The sequence below is a fragment of the Trematomus bernacchii genome, unplaced genomic scaffold (genome assembly GCF_902827165.1).
Source record: "Trematomus bernacchii unplaced genomic scaffold, fTreBer1.1, whole genome shotgun sequence".
NCBI lineage: Eukaryota > Metazoa > Chordata > Actinopteri > Perciformes > Nototheniidae > Trematomus > Trematomus bernacchii.
In genome coordinates, this window is record NW_022987662.1 from 4,951,233 (window position 1) to 4,968,545 (window position 17,313).

The window sequence follows — 17,313 nt, forward strand, 5'->3', positions numbered from 1 at the left end:
CTGGCCCTGCGTCTCTTAGAGGCCTTTTGGAGACGCCGTGGACCTCCAACAGGACAGTAGTCGGATCCCAGGAAAGGGTTAGAGGCTTGAGAAAAGTTTCCAGGACTACATGTAAAAAGATGTAGCCACTCAGGCAACAAACCCCTGAGCCAGGGCTTGCGAGCAACCTCCTGGCGTGCCTCCTTCAAAGCAGTCACTCTACCCCGTATAGATGTGGCGTCATACCAGGTATAAAAAAGGTACTCTAGAGAGTACGCAAGACGTTCCGCCTGGAGAATAAAAAATAATTATAATCTGCTGAGTCCAATGTTGGTCGGTTCATTCTGTTACGATCTATGTAAGATCGCGGAAAAAGGTAGGACCCAAATGCAGACTACAAAAACTGAAAAAAGGTCTTGAAACAAAAAGCGAGCTTTATTTAAAAGCTGGTTGACAAACACAAAAACTGACCGTGAGAAACATGGAGGAAGACCGGAGAGACAAACATGAAGCGTGACGTGAAGGGAGGACAAACAAACAATGAACCGACCGGGGAACACAGGAAGAGACAAGACTAAATACAGGGAGGGGTAATCAAGGAACAAGAAACAGCTGGGTAAAGGAGGGAGAAACACAAGGGCAACAGGTGAACACAATCAGACAATCAGGTAGGAGGGAAAACAGACAGGAATCAACAGGCAAGACAGGGGGTGAACACTTTTCAAAATAAGACAGGAAACCAAAGACAGAAAAAGACAAGACAAAACACAACACAGACAGATCGTGACACCTAGTCAGGTTCCCGTGCCAGAGGACACTTCCTTTCTATTCTTTGGTTTAATACGCTCAACTATTTCCAGGTTTTATTAATCAGCAAAGGGACACACGCCTTAAAGAGAAGTATCTTTTATTGAATCTGACTGATATGTCAGAGCCCATGAGGACATTTAAATGATCTGAGAGGTGCACTTGCAGGAGGCGTTACTGCAGGTCGCCTGCTGCTTCAGATCAGGACAGTTGCTGTACTTATCAGCGTAGGGACAGGGGTTGGCTGCAGGAGACAAGAGAAAGGACAATGAATGCATAAATACAAATATATAATGTGAGAGCTCAATATTAAGATTGGAGTTTTTCAACTTGTTCTCAAATATGTTCCTAAAGCAGAAATGATCTCACTGTTTGACGTCAAAGTAAATCTACATCATTACATTGAGATCCGGGAAGTAAACAAGGTTATACTGAAAGAAGTACATTTTCATTCCGTCTGTGCTTAAAGAAACCTTTTTTTTGGCTCCACTCACTGAATTTAAACGAATCTAGTAATACATGTATTTATTTTATTTTACCTTTTTTACTTGTGATAATTTTGGTTTTAATTAGAGTTTTCTAAGCCATGAGAAAGCCAGGGAAGATGCATTTCCCTTGAACAAGTGTGCATTCAAATGTACTGAATCTAGTCCTGCAGTATTACTCTACAATGACGGCAATGGAACGTTTTGGATTTTATTGTGTCACCTTTGACATTTTTTTGCGGTTAATTGTCCTGCTTATAATTAAAAGGAACACAACTTAAATAAATGTAAAAAAAACCCTATTAATTCAACAGTTTTTTTATGCCCCATTTAGTGTATATGTAAGCAGTAAAAAAAAAGTTTAAGAAATCGTTTATAACATAATTTGTGTAGTTAAGTGTACTCCAATCATCCATTATTATTTAAAAGTTGTTGATAAGATGAAGTCTCGCAGTGCAGTATTTGCCACGGCACTTAGTCACCACAGGAGGGTCCTGATTTGTAGGGGCGAGCGTACTGGAAGTTTCCGCTGTAATGTAGGCCAGAGCATCAAATATTAAACTTTACAGCAATAGACACTCACACTCAGCCCAAACATGTCACGAATATGATCTGAGCAGGCAAAGCACTTTGAGTTATTATTTAATGACTACTCAGCATGTGTAGAAAGACAAATCAGATGCAAATTGCAGTTTTACTTCTCATTACTGCAAAGCATCACCGTGCTTTTTGTGTCTCTAGTTAATTATACTGATGAAGTTTTCTATATCATTAGTATTAGAATAGCACGAAAAGTAAGCAACCATAGTCTAAAATGTAAAAAACGATAGCACTTTTATCAGAGAAGAAAAATAATGTAAAAGATTGATACTTTTTTGAAAGCTTTTTCTTTTCTTTTTTCTTACTTAACTTCCAAATATATTTAATAATACATCATGGGACTTGATCTTGTTTCCTTTTAACTCAATGGACTCATACATCAATATTCATATAAATGTTATTTTTAAGTGAGAAAGTATGCTGGACTTTTCATTTGAAAAAGAGGGGAAGACATGTTTTACTCACGGTGGGCAGTATTGGCAGACGTAGAAGTACTTGTACTGAGAGTTGGGACAGTACGCCACACCACAGCCAACCTTGTTGGACCTGTACCAAACAACCTGTGCAGAGAATAAGAGTAAAATCAAATCAGCAGGAGGTCATCATAATGATTAATACTGTTTTCATAGTCTCTTTGGGATACTGAGTATGTTTGAAAATCACAAAAGACTTGGAAATCTCACTTTTTGTAATATGTGACCTTTAAATACACTCAAAAGTGTTGGCTTCTTTGTTTGCAAGTTAGTCAGAGTGCTCCACAAACTGAGATATAATTGTACCTGTGTGTAATGTCCGACCACTCGTCCATTAGATCCCACTCCGTAGCGCCAGTTCTGCACCTCGTCGTACCAGTCCTGGATAGCGTTGCTCCAGGGGTCCTGGGAGCTGGACATGTACAGGTTCTCTCCACAGCCGCTAGCTGAAGGTTGAAGAGGAGGAGAGAGACACTTTAGTCTTGTTAAAAACCATCATAAATGTACGCTCAACTCTTGATCGCACATTAAAAGGGAATCGTCGTCGTCAGGAAATTGAGTTGAACCCTCACCAACCCTTTCTCTCATTCTAAGGACATATGGCCGCTTTATGTGTTGCTCTGCCTCATCTATTACCCCCTCCTCTATTGTTAATGTAGTTCTTTGATAGCGAAATATCATATTTGGAGTAGTTAAAATATTACATGATTGGGTTGAGAGCCAACGCTGTGGCTTTTAAATTAATCTCATCAATAATTATACTCTTATTTAATATTAGGCACTCATTTTGTCCACATCTGGCATGACATATGCGGAATACAACTTTTTTGATTAAAAATGTATACAATACATTGCAAAAATTGTTCCATTATACAAAAATCACAACTTCATAAAACCAATAATAAAAAATACTTATGTTTGTTCCCCTCAGATCTAAAATGAATGTACTTCATGTTCAAAAACTGTAATTTCTTTAAGCAATATCTCGCATGACCTTCTAAGTTTCACAACGGTGGCATATTTAACGTAATTATTCACTAAGGACTAGTCCGATCATCGCCAATATAATCATATTTCTTCTACAGCTTATGATACAACCTGGTTGAGTAACACTGTAGTTCTCACCTACCTATTTGTTTGTGAAATGACAGTGTGTCTGACTTTTTAGTAAAGTACATTTTTTGTTAGTTTTTTTTAAAACATGGGGACTTATATAATGAACTTACAGGTGATCACTCTGGATCTGTCAGGGCTGTGGTTCATGGAGCAGGTGTTGGCCCATTTCTGAGTGTTGGCTGCAGCCTCGCTGCTCCAGCTCTGGGGGGGGACACATCAGCACACGCAGACCACCAGTAAAACACCAGCAAATCTACAGGTGCTGTGTGCTTGTCTGGAAATCATTTTATCTTCTACTGATATTCTGCACAAGGGAACAATGTGGAATATCAAATCAACCTTTAATAGGCTAGATCAAATGAGAAACCATGCTCAGAATAATGATCAATGAAGCACACTATGCCTTAGAAGTTGTGAAATAATTTGAATGCAACATCCATATATTACCATTTCCAACATGTTGCTGGCAGTAGGCTGAACATTTCTTCTCAGATCATTGTGCTTGTGCCTACGAAAGTATGTTACTTAACAAAAAACCCTATGCATTTAATGTTATTTTGGACCATTATTCATATAGTAATCACATTACCTGAGCCCTTGAGTTGCCTTGAGCAAAATAGTTACAGCATATATTTAGTGATTTTAATGTTAACAGATCATTGATGCAATAACATTTGGACCCAATTTGCCTGACTTGACACATGGAATAAAACATGGGCGTAGGAAGCATCCTCAATGTGGGTGAGACAATTTAACAGGGGGTGTGGGCAGGAGGTGGACCTCACCTCCTCTAGGGGGGTCCAGGGGCATGCTCCCCCGGGAAGATTTTTTTTTAAATGTTGAAGTTAAATGCATCAATCTGGTGCACTTTGAGAGCAAAATTAGGGACTAAATCTATGGATACATCTCTCAACACCCATATGAAACAGAACTGTAAACAGATTTACTTTTTCTTTCAACATTTATTTGAACAGCAAGTGGAGCCTAAACTCAGTAACAGAATGTGGGCAACACGTTCTTCTCCACAGCCGCGCGACCTCTGAGTCAGACGTTACTTCCCCCTTTTCTATCCTATGGGTACAGCCACTCCCCCTGAACCCCGTTTCCCTGCCAACCCCCCCCCCTCCCCTATGCAAGCCCCTCCCTCTGAACCCAGGGCTCGCTACAATACTGTATACACAAACTATACAAAAACGCCTTTACGCTTTGGAGCTTGTTTATCCATCTGTAAGCAACTGCCAGCTAGGTCTCTCAGTCACTCACTCCTGATCGTTCACTGCGCAGTGACAGCTGCTACGGGCCTGATGTGTGAAAGTGAAACTATCTGATAGATAGAACATAGGTGGCCTATCAAAACGGCCCAGCCCAGAATTTTTTTTTTGGCCCTCCGGCCCACGCACAGCGGCCCACCGGGAAAACTTCCCAATGGCCCCTGATTCAAAGGCATACGAGAGGTAAATCTAACATCCCAGGAGGAGATGAGTTTCCTCTCGGCAGAGATTCAGGCCCTGGTGCAAAAACAGGCGGTGTCTGTCGTGCACCCTCAGCACAGAGAAAAGGGTCTTTATTCCATGTACTTCCTGGTTCTCAAGAAGACAGGAGAATTCAGACCTATTCTAGATCTCCGCAGCCTGAATCGGCACATTGCCTGCAGAAAATTACGCATGTTAACTATAAAACAATTACTGGGGCTAGTGCAGCCGGGCGATTGGTTCACCACCATCGACCTGAAAGACGCGTACTTTCATGTAGAAATTGCTCCAGAGCACAGGAAGTATCTGCGTTTTGCCTTCCAGGGGATAGCCTACGAGTACAACAGATTACCGTTCGGCTACTCCCTATCCCCACGCACGTTCAGCAAATGTGTGGCCACAGCGCTTTAACCGCTGCGCGCCCACGGCATGAGAGTTTTCTTTTATCTGGACGACCTCATAGTCATGGCCAGGTCCAGGGAACGGGCAATGTTTTGCACAGCCCAATTGATCCTACACCTAACCAAGTTCGGCTTTGCAATCAATTGGAAGAAGAGCACCCCCATACCTCACCAACAGGCGTTGTATTTGGGAGTGGTGCTCGATGCAGGCACGCTGCGCGCCACCCTGTCAGAGAGCAGACGCGCGTCCCTGCTTCGGGCGGTTCGCAGGCTGCGACAGGGGGCAACAGTGACAGCTTTGACTATCATGCAGACTCTGGGTCTCATGGCGTCTGCTCACGTTGTGGTCCCGCTCGGGTTACTGCATATGCGCCGCCTGCAGAGGTGGTTCTCCAGCCTGCGTTTAGATCCCAAGAGACACAAACGACGTCTGGTGACCATCCCCCCCTCGGTGGAGGGCAACCTCCGGTTCTGGGGTCCCCGGATCACCTCCGGAGGGGGTCTCCACTGGGACGGGTGACCTCCTACATCACAGTGTTCACGGACGCATCCAGAACAGGATGGGGAGGGACCTGCCTGAAGAGAGCTATAGGTGGGCGCTGGTCTCTAACAGAAACACGGCACAGCAACCTCCTACAGTAGAGCTACGGGCAGTAGTGTTGGTCCTCCAGCATTTCAAGCCCTTGATTCAGGGGAGACATGTACTGGTCAAGAGCGACAACAGCACCACAGTGGCATACATCAACAGGCAGGGCGGAGTCCGCTCCGCTGCCTTGTTGACCACAGCGGAGAAACTGTGGTTATGGGCTTCAGAGGTGGTGTTATCTCTGAGAGCCCTCCACATCCCGGGACTGGAGAACAGGGGGGCCGACCTCGTGTCAAGGGGCGGCTCCCTGACAGGCGAGTGGGCGCTTCACCCGGAGGTGGTGAAGCAGGACTGGGTCCAGTTCGGGAGAGCAGAGGTGGACCTGTGGATCTGACCCCCTCCCCGGGCGTAATGCGCTTACATTTTTCCAGGCCCCCTGGAGGGTCCCGGGGGACGTAGTGCGCGCTGGGCCCATACAGGGCTGGAGGGCTCTCCTCGCCTGCCTAGGGGCAGAGGAGAGGCCTCCTTTTATACGGTGAGATGCGCGCGCATTCAGGTAGGCCCGCCCCGGGGCCGGCTACGTTTATAGAAGTCTCAGTGGATGAATGCTTGCGTGATATGATCAAGGGGTAGTACCCATAGAGTCCAGTAGAGGGCTCCGCCTGTGCTTATATAACAAGGGGTTACCATACGTAACCCCTCGTTATGACCAGAGGGTGTGCAATTTACAAAAGTAAAATGCTAACTAAATTAGAAGTATTGATAAGATATACAAAGATTTTTCACTCGTGTCCTTGACAGCTTATGATCTTTTTAATTTGAAAGGCCTGTGTGTTTTTAAATCTTCCAGTCTCTTCCTATTCGTTTTTTTCATATATCTTGTACATCAAGGGATGACCTCACGTTGGCCTTCACCATAATCTGAGTACTTGACATTAATCTCTACATAAATATCCAAAGGGACAACTAGCTGCTATCGCACAACTTCGATTTTATAGTCTGATTTATGTTATTTTATTTTTAACACAGTCATTTTGGTCATTTTGCACATGTTTGCAGAGCTTGGACTGTTGAATTGAAAATGTTTTTCTTCTTTAAATCAATAACTTTTTATTGAATTAAATCTGGAAAAACGGTTAAAGGCAATAAAACTGTGGTTTATAAATTGATGAAGAATTCCCACAAGGGATTTATGTAACCAAATCAAAATTGTATTTATATTGACATTAACATGCATAAACACAATGTCAGCGTTTTTTTAAACATTCTCTTTTTTGCTATTGAAAAAAGGTCGATTTCACTTGAAAAAATAAATTCCAAGTTGTTCTGTTAGATACTTGTCCAAAGGTTGCATCATTTATCCTTTTCAAACTAAATATAGTCTTCGGACACGAACGGGTTAACCCATTAGGTACAGTGTGTACAGTGTGTTGTTCTGCTCCCCTCCTGCGATGAACACTTGTAGGTACAACACCCACTGCGCATGCGCATAGCCTGTATCTGTTTCCAGACATCATCATCATCACAGGTTGAGCTGCACATCCTCGAGGATCTGCTTCCTCTATTTTCTGCTTCTTTTTTCTGCCTCCGCTGCCGCTTCTGCTGCTGCGGAGCGAAAACTACAGCACGGAGGGAGTAGAAGCCATAAGATGAAGAAACGATACGTGGACGCGAGCAGGCTACGGAAAATGAAAAAGCTGAAAATAACGGAGAAGCTTTCTGAAAGGTAGCGTCGCCTGGCGGAGGAGGCTGCTGCTTTTGTTGTGGTGTTCCGTCGTCTTTGTGTAAATTTCAGCCGTCGTCATCCAGCTCACCTGTCTGCCTCGCATCACTTCATCCCGTGTCTCACATTTTATATGTCTCAGTGTGCAGCTTTAACACGCTCCGTTAGGATTTCACTGCGCACACACACACGAGCGTACAAAATGTTGCGCGAGTTACTTCACCCGACATTGTTTACGGAAAGACAGAAATCAGCAGCTGTGCAAGTTAACGTCGGCCTGCTTCCACTCAGGCATGTTACATCTGCTTAATCTGTCTCCTTGCGCACACAATTAGGCCGAATTACTGCACAATTAATGCTCTGTTTTGATTCACTGTATTTTGCTACTTGGCTTAAAAAGAAGCACAGGTCGTTTTGCACATCATTTGTAAGCGTCTAGACAGAGTACAGACAAGAAAGACTGCCTCAGGAGAAAGAAACCACTTGTTTTAAGCGTGCATTGTTTCACATGAGCAAGGCAGTAAATTCAATAATCAGTTTAATAGCTTGCACTGTATTTTCAAAATATAAACACTGGCTTATATTTGATTGAATTTGTAATCACATTTACAATTGTTGCTCCTTTTATTGGGGAATTTATGTTTTTTATACATATTTTTTGTTATATTTGGCAGCTTTGATAAAATACAAATTCATTAAAATACTCTTTTCTTAATAGCACAAGATATATTTGAACTTATTTGATGAATTTAACATGCAGTAACGCTCAATTTCTTTCTTTAGTTACCCCTACAAATTAAATATTGCTTTTTTGAGGTGAAATTAAAACACACTATTTTAAGTAACCTATAAGGGTAATTAGAACTCGTGTGAATAATTAAAGCTCTTAACTCTTTCAGATGAAATATTACTTTTTATTGTTGCATATTTAGCATTTTCCTCTTATTATAAAATACATGTTAGATCATTTCAAGTACATTTAGTAACAGTGACAATAAAAGGGAGGGTTTTAACTCTCATGTGCAGGAGGAAACTGGTGCTCCTTCTCTCCTCCAGATGAAATATTGCCATGGTAACCAAACAAAGAGGGGGTGATGTGATGTGCAGAACAAAGGAGGAAAGCAAAGCTCCTGTTGTGCTCGTGGTCGCCCGACAAAACGAATGAGGGAGCAGTCATTGTTCTGTGGTGTCTCTACTTAAAAAGGACGGACTGCAGTTTTAAGACGCAGCTGCTCAATTATAGGTTCTGCAACGAGGATTTCCTGCTTTGTTTTGGATTCTGTGTGCCTTCAATGCTTTGGCTGAAGAGGCTTCGCTGTATCTGAAATATCTCAGTCGAGATAGAATACACATTTGTTATTCATTTGTCCAGAGTATGTTCATCCCATAATGATGTTTTATGTATACAATTGAAATGTACTAGATCTACTAAGATAAGTCAATTAGTTGTGATCTATTAAATTAATTACCAACAATTTTGATATTTGTTGGTTTTGATTAATTGAAAAATAAACAAAACAATGTGAAATTAAGCCTCCTAAATGAAAATGTTTCTTTACTCATTATTGACCGTGTGCAAACTAAATATCTTTGAATTCAAATATCTTTGAATCTTGGACTTTAGGAAACACTAATCAAAGTTTTTTTTATTATTTTTTATAGTATAAGTTACTAATTAGTGAAGAAAGTAATCATCAGACTAATTAACAATGAAAATATTTTGACTTTATGATCTGTGTATTTGCAGTGCGTACACCTTCGTGAAGTTTATGATGATGTGGATGCTGGTGCTGCTGGCAGATTTCATCCTTGAGTTCAGACTGGAGTACCTGTGGCCCTGTTGGCTCTTCTTTGGGAGCGTTTACACCACGTTCCACTGCCATGGGCTGGTGAGCACCCTCCTGAGGGATTTTATATTGTGTGCCCAGATAATGATAATCCAACATAATGTTTCCAGTGCATTTGACTGAAATTAATGTGTTTTCTTCTTTCTTTGTCTGCAGGCTATTTGTGTTGTTTTTGTTTGTGCTGCCTTCACGCTGGACATCTTTTGTTTAATTTTTGTTCCTTTGCACTGGCTGTTCTTTGTGGCAAGCACTTATGTGTTATTCAATTACATATGGCACACAGGTGAGACATTTGGACACGTGGAAATATTGTTTGTTTTGTTGTTAAATGTCCCACACAAAAGATAACCTAATTATATGTTGTATATATTGCTTTATAATATATATGCAGCGTTTACCATTAACAAATCCTGAAAAAGGCATATTATTGTATCTGATAAAGCTTTTCATAGTGTGTAAATACCAATTTGAGTGAATTAGCTCTGATTTTCATTTGAACAAGGACCCCTTTAACCCCATCACATCTAATTATTTGATATTTCTCTGCAGAGAAAGGCATCTGCATATCCACGGTGTCCCTGTGGATTCTGCTCGTCTACACAGAGGCGTCACTCCGACTAAAAGACCTTAAAACCTCTCATGCAAACCTGTCTCATCTTTTTGCTGCACACTGGTATGTTCATTCGACACAAATCTCTGCCCTTATAAGAATATCCAGAATGTATATTCCTTACATTCAATGAATTGAGCTGCAATGAACTGCATTAGTATTCAACTTTGATTCATTCTCTGTGTGATATAATGAGTCAAGCTGGATGTGTGTGCACAAAAGTATAAAAGACTAGATTCACATGTATGCTGCCAAGTAACAAATGAAAGACATTGGGTGTGTTCTGCTTGCCAATATGTGATATCTCTTTTAAATGTTGCACTCATATTCCCACTGTGTTGTTTCCCCCCCTTGGTTCCAGCATTGGGTATCCTGTGGTGTATCTGGGGTTTGATGCCACGTGCTACTTCACCAACATCTTCAAGCTGCGCATTCAGAAAGCTGTGCAGAGTGAGAATGACTTCCACATGCACCTCCTGCAGCACTCGCTCCCCCCAGGCCTGCAGGTCTTCCCAAAGACGGGAACAGATGGCAGCAGCAGTGAGTCTTCTGCACACATTTCACCACACACATGTCTCTACCATTCTTACAATCTGCAGGGTGTTCCTTATTCATGACATCAGACGATCGGCACTCCCAAGTATACTGCATATTCAAAATGAACGTGTGGAAAAATCTGCCAGTAACTGTTGTTCACAAAGTTAGGTGTTAAGTAAATGTAATAAACGTAATTTTATTTTTATGATTCCTCTGAACTTCAGGGATTTTATAGAATTGTAATAATACAATACATTAGTAATTCATAAAATCTTCAGGCAGTGAGAACTGATCACTGCAAAAAAAATGCAGGTAACATCTAAAGAGTAAGTCAAAAAATGAGGTATTTTGTACGCAATGTAATTTCTCCCCTGGTACAGGTCCTTGCAAAAAATCACAAATATTATAATTTTCTCAAATAGTGTGAGTCATATCGCAATTGGAATGTCATTACATTTACTTTGGTTTGCAGTTAATATTTGTAATATCTTAATCCAACAATCAGAACGTTCTCCTCTGTTTTTCCACACTTCAGTGAGAGTGATAAAATTGCATGTATTTTTCTTTCTGCCTGTATTTGCAGGCTCTAAATGGAAGATAAAGCCTGAGTCCACTCAGTATCAGTGTCAGAACAGCGCTGTGCTGGCCACTGACGAGGCTCACACCGTGGACTGCCTCCAGATCCGCAGCGAGGAGAGAGCGCCAGAGAAGGGAGCGCTGGAGGGGAAGTCCGCTGAATCAAACCGGCGGCCATTATCATCCAAACCTGGTGAGTCCAGAGATGTGCTTCCCTGCGGGGCAGCAGGACCCGAATCCTCCACAACCCCGGAAAATCTACCTCAAGATGAGCCAGGAAGCAAAGCTACGCGGGCGGCTAAAAGCTCCTCGCCAAAAGCCAGCAGAGGCAGCACAAACACTCCGTCCCCCCCCGCAGGGAGGACGGAGAAGAAGCAGAGATCCAGCTCAAAGACGGTCAGCCCCAACCGGGACGTCCCAGAGAAGAGCAATCACCACGCTGAGCAGATGAACAAGTACGCCATCAGTACCTTCAGCATGGGATCGTGAAATCGTAGCTTTTTCCTGAAACTCTTCCTGTTTCCTCTCAGGCTGGAGCAGGATCTGAGGAGGCTGCGGGCCGAGCTGCAGCTGAGCCGGCAGAGCGAGCAGGAGCTGAGGAGCCACGTCTGCAACCTGACCAACAGTGAGCGCAGCCTGAGGCCAGAGGTGTCCCTGCTCAGACAGTCCAACATGCTGCTCCAGAGCAAGTGAGTCATCCTGCAGATCCTCAGCTCTTTGGCTCCTCCTGTGGGCTGCTCAACACATTACATCAGGCTATAAATAAACCCTAAAGGCAGGGATGAATGCATGCAGAAACACTGTGTTCATCTTTGTGAAAAGCAGACCGTTTGTGGGCTGATGTTTTAATCCTCACAGAGATTGATGGTTCTCTTTTTAAAATGGAATTCATATCTTATCAAGTCATATTTTATTTTGAAGGATTGTGGCTCACAATTCTCATCCATAATTCTCATCCATAAATGAATGATAGCTACTTACATTTGACTGAAGTCTTTCATGAGATATTCAATTCATGAGAATATCAAATTGTATTAAAATGTTTTATTTATATAGTTTGGGGCCCTTAAATGAGTGCATTTCTCAATTTTACACAGTAGCCTAAATGTGTCTCAGTTTTATCTGGAACAACACATATGCTTTCTCTATGCTTTAAGAACATGACTTTGTTACATCGTCCATCCAATCACAGATGAGTTATCAACACATTTCCCACATCAAACCCTCATCCACAGCCAGAGGCTCTAAATCTGGTCTGAGATGAGCACTTTATGCAAAGCTTTGATCAGCAGCAACACTTCTGATAAGACATGCTACCGTTTTTAAAGCAAGGTGCTCTGCAGCAACTACATATGATTCAGTTTGTTTCTAAAACACTGAAGTTAATCTCAAACGAACCCACTTCTTTTTGGTCTTTCACATTATGCAAAGTAAGATTAACGCTTTTCCTTCAGGGTTCTGTGCCTGTCTAAAACCAAGCAGAGGGACAAACAGAGCAGCGCCATGCTGGAGAAAAAGACGAGAGCAGAGACGGAGGCCAGACTCTTCGTGGAGAAACAGTTGGCTGAGCTTCAGGCTCAGAAACTGGAGGAAGCAAACAACACAGCGCGGAGTCTCAACAACAGGTAAATCACACCTTTCAAACCTCAAACTACTCGTTGATGAAGTGGCTTTGTGCCTGGAAAGTAGAGCTGCATCTGCACCGGTACGCTTCTTCTGAGTATAACTAAATGCTGCAGTGAGTGTACGGCCAAACATTTGAAGAAATAGTTTGAATTATGCTTATTCGCTGTCTTGCCAAGAGTTAGATAAGGAGATTGATTCAATGCTCATGTGTGTGTGTTCAGTGAGAAGCTGAAGTGTAGCTTAGTATATCAGCATAGCATATATTAGCATAGTATATTTGAAACAGGGGAAATAGCTAGGCTCTGTCTAAAGGTAGGAAACTCTGCGTACAAGCAGGTCTATAGCCCGCTAACCAACACATTAGGTCTCATTTCTCATGTTTACACGAACAAGAAGAGTGAAAAAACACCACTTGGGGTTTGATAGGAGCTTCAGTATACTGTATGCCACACTTTGTTTTGGATAGCACAGTGTTTGACTATAGTCCCAATATTTATTTTGTTTGTTTTAGACATTTTTGATGATGCTAGTTGGTGAACTGTATAACCATAGGACAGATTTATGCTGGATGTTTCCACTTGCTTCTGGCTTTGTGCTAAGCTAAGCTAACTTAAACATTAGTCTTATATTGAACCTCCAGATATGAGAGTCGTATCAATCTTCTTGGCAAAGTGAATAAGCTTGTTTTGAAAATATCAAACTATTCCTTGAATGCACACAGGACATTTTGTACAGACTGTTAATACATGTTCTTGCATTTTATGTAACTATATTGATTGTATATGTAGATGTTTCTTTTTGTATTTTTCCAATGAAACTCCTCTCTTACCGCTGAAAACTGTTATTTTCTCCATCTCCTACACCAGGCAGGAACACTGTGAAACCCAAATGTTAAGGAAAAGAGTTAAAGATCTAGAGACAGAGTACAAACAACTACAGCTGGAGTGTCAAGTCAAAGAGAGTCGTGTGCTAGATCTAGAGAGTGATGTTGAGGTATATTTCTACTCTATTTGGGAATGAACTTTTAAGTGTCTGTGAGTCTCAAGTGGTCCAGTACTTGTCCTCAGTTTGGTCATGTAGTTTTGCTGTTTACATTTGGTTTTTTATGTCTGTGATTCTTTGTGTTTGTTAAATATATCAGAATCATCCACCGAGACCATTTAGTCATCTTTTTTTATTTTGGCCTGCAGTCAACCTTTTGCACTTTGTCATCATGTCAGTATGTAGTAATGTGAATGGTTGTTTTTGTCGTCTTGACTTCAGCTGTGGACGTTGTCGTACTGTGTTGTATTTGATTTCATTTGAGTGACATACCCTCCCTCCATGAAGCATGCTTACACCAAAGTCAGGTCTTTCATACAAATGTTGCACTGCTTTAATAAACGTTTCAGGTTAACGAAAAGCTCATTAAAAACTGTTGCCAACAAAGAAATGACCATCTGTCAGAGTATCTCAATATCTAATTGATGGCCAATTCATTATGGAAAATGTTCGCTCTCTGAGGTGCATTGCTTTCCTAAGATCATGAACACAAAAGACACATAGTCAACTTTTAAAAAGCCAAAAACACTTAGGAGACCAAAGCATCGAATCCCTCAGTTTTCATGACACAAGGTGGATCGATGTTTTGATATTTTAAGCACGTTCTTACTGTCGATGTGTTTCTGGTCTCAGGCTCTGGGAATGTACCGCTGTGTGGAGAAAGAGACAGACATGCTGCTGTCCACTCTGTCGGCCATGCAGGAGAAGGCTCAACATCTGGAGTACAACCTGAGCGCCGAGACTCGCATCAAACTGGACCTGTTCTCGGCTCTGGGGGACGCTCGCCGGCAGCTGGAGATCGCTCAAGGTTCACACTCCCTTAACTCATCAATTTTAACTTCATCTTTGGATAAAAAAAAAAACAGTATTCGAAGGCAGGATTGAGATACTCTATGACCTTTGGCTGCCATTCACAAGTCAGTGTAGTATCTGTTAGTCATGATAAACAGTCAAAGTATGCCATCAAAAGGTCAGGAAAACTGTCATATATCAGGAACACATTTTTTAGTATCGTGCGCATATTAAAATAATAATTATTATAGTGTAGTATGTCAACAAAAACAAAATATTTTTTTTTATAATATAGTATGCCGTAAGAAAAGTTTTTTAAATGGTATAATATAATTTTTATGCGAAGATATTTACTATAAAAATATATATTTGTTTTATTATGAAGAAATTATAAAAAGATGGTCATAGTATAGTATGCCATATACGTGACTTAGTATAGTATATACAAAAAAAGTCATAGTATGTTTAAAAAAAGTAATATTATAGTATGTTAAAAAAGATAAGGTCATAGTATAGTATGTAGAAAAATATGTGAAATAAAAAAAAGGACTTAGTATAGTATGTTAAAGAAAAAGCCATACTCTTAAATGTCACTAAATAAGACCTGTCTGTCAGTGTTGAGCCTCATGTATTCCCTGTGTTTGTCGGACAGATAAAGTGATGAGGCAGGACCGGGAGATTAAGGAGATGAAGCAGAAGATCGCCGAGGTGATGGCCGTCAGCCCGGGGGTTTCCTACATGGCTCCTCGCCCCCCGGTGCCGCAGTATCTCACCAAGCTACTGAGCTCTGAGCGCTACATGCTGAACCCACGAGCCCTCATGTACCAGTGCCTGAAGAAATAAAGGAAGTCGTCACCTTTGTCTGATCCTGGGGAGAGCTCACAGATTGTTAGGACAGAGCTGCATGACACCATGAAGTCATCTACTTCCAGCCAGCGGTGGAAACAGGAAGAACCTCCACAAGTCGAATGCCTTTTGCTGCACTGATGGTACCAAGTTCACATTATTTGTTTACAAGGGTTCAAGAAGTGTTTCACTCCAAAATACTATATCTCTCTTTATGTAGAGATACAGCTAACACTTTCTAGTTGAAATGCATCAGAGAAAAGCACACTTCTTCAAATTCAGACCCTGTTAATTTATCTAAATGATTTTGGGAAATTGAAGTTCATAATGTACTAGAAGATACATCTTGCTGCCCTGCAGACCCACGAACTTACTGTAGCTTTAAAACACAGGTTCACACTTCAATTAATCAAAAGTATAATACTTACAAGGTTTTAATATCACTTGTGCAATGGTACATCTGCTGGATACTACAATCAAAATAACATGGTCTAATTTTTTTTATCGTGTTTATCCCTTTGAGTCAAATGAATATTAGTTCATAAAAGCATCCAATAAGTGTTTTTCACAGCGGGCATTTGGACGAATCAAAAGAGAAGCAGAGGTGTTACTAACAACATGAACAATGGCTCTGCTTTATTAAAATGTTTTAGCCCTGACAGTGAGTCAGCGTGCACAAACCCATGAAACTCAAACTGCTTCATGGGATTCAGCCATTGTTAATTTATTATTCATAATGTCTTCTGTGAAAAGCGAATTCAAATATTAAGATATCCTGCTGAGACATGTTCTCAGATTCAATGTGAATATAGAGAGATGATACATTTACCAAACTAAATCTGAATTTTCTCAAAGCATATTTATAATTATGAACAATTTCCACAATGCTAAATTCTTAAGAAGAGTATGTATAAGTATACATTTTGGAATCCCTTCAGAGTTGGCCGTTTACAAGGGTTCTTTTTTGAGAAACAGGTTGAAATCTTGATGTTTCTTGAGAACATTGTGCAGTGATGTTGATTGTTGGAGTGACCAGAAACGGATATCACAGTTTGCGGCGATTCTTTTCTCTTTGTTTGGCGGCTCTCGGCGTAAAACAATGGAAATGGTGATAGTGACTTTGTCCCTGAGTGACAGGGGAGTTGTTAATAACGAGGAATGGTGTCGACCAAATGTGGTTCATGAATTTAATTACTGTGCCTATATACATTACTTTCAAACAGGAAAGTAAAACACAATTTAATGTGAAAGAGTAATGTGTTTGAATTGAAGTGCTATGTACTGTTTTTGTAGTTCCTTTGATTTATTTTCTACTCACAAGGTAAAGAATTGAAAATACCCACGCAGCTGGAAACACTCATGATCTGGATGTCGCCATTTTGGTAGCTTTTTATTTAGAGTGTCTTTCTAGGGTGTTTTATATCAAAACTATTTTTTAGTCTTGCTGTACTTTTATTATACTGCTGTCATTTTGTACGGCGATGTGTTTTGTCAGCATGAAATGTGTTTTATTCAACTGTTAATTGAGCACACATTGTGACTTTCAGTATGTACATGAATATACTTGTACAAGGGCTACAATTTCTTAACATTTTGAACAAATAATTCAAATAGTGATGCTCTAAAGGGTAGAGATCACACCCCTGATGCATCAGGAGGATTTCTTTTGTATAAATAATTTAAACAATTGAAATGTGTGTGTGTGTGTGTTCATTATGTTATCAATATTAGCTTTTTCTGCAAGAGGAAACACATTTAAAACACGCACAGTCGAGTACAACGTCTTTCAAACGGCA

The 17,313-nt window shown here is 40.9% G+C and overlaps 2 protein-coding genes across 2 annotated transcripts; one reads left to right on the forward strand and one right to left on the reverse strand.

Annotated features, from left to right (window-relative positions):
* Positions 1 to 977: 977 nt before the first annotated feature.
* On the reverse strand, positions 978 to 6,837 carry LOC117486912 (cysteine-rich venom protein TEL1-like). The gene is made up of 7 exons (XM_034135501.1): positions 6,823 to 6,837; positions 6,341 to 6,422; positions 3,908 to 3,984; positions 3,571 to 3,661; positions 2,651 to 2,790; positions 2,337 to 2,431; positions 978 to 1,030 (listed from the first exon to the last, which is right to left on the reverse strand). The coding sequence occupies exons 1-7, from the start codon at positions 6,835 to 6,837 to the stop codon at positions 1,009 to 1,011; spliced, it is 522 nt and encodes a 173-aa protein (XP_033991392.1). The 3' UTR covers positions 978 to 1,008.
* A 602-nt stretch (positions 6,838 to 7,439) lies between these two features.
* Positions 7,440 to 17,210, forward strand: si:dkey-12h9.6 (macoilin). The gene is made up of 11 exons (XM_034135450.1): positions 7,440 to 7,645; positions 9,390 to 9,531; positions 9,646 to 9,772; positions 10,039 to 10,162; positions 10,461 to 10,639; positions 11,220 to 11,667; positions 11,743 to 11,901; positions 12,667 to 12,837; positions 13,705 to 13,831; positions 14,513 to 14,687; positions 15,324 to 17,210. The coding sequence occupies exons 1-11, from the start codon at positions 7,569 to 7,571 to the stop codon at positions 15,512 to 15,514; spliced, it is 1,920 nt and encodes a 639-aa protein (XP_033991341.1). The 5' UTR covers positions 7,440 to 7,568; the 3' UTR covers positions 15,515 to 17,210.
* The last annotated feature ends 103 nt before the right edge of the window (positions 17,211 to 17,313 follow it).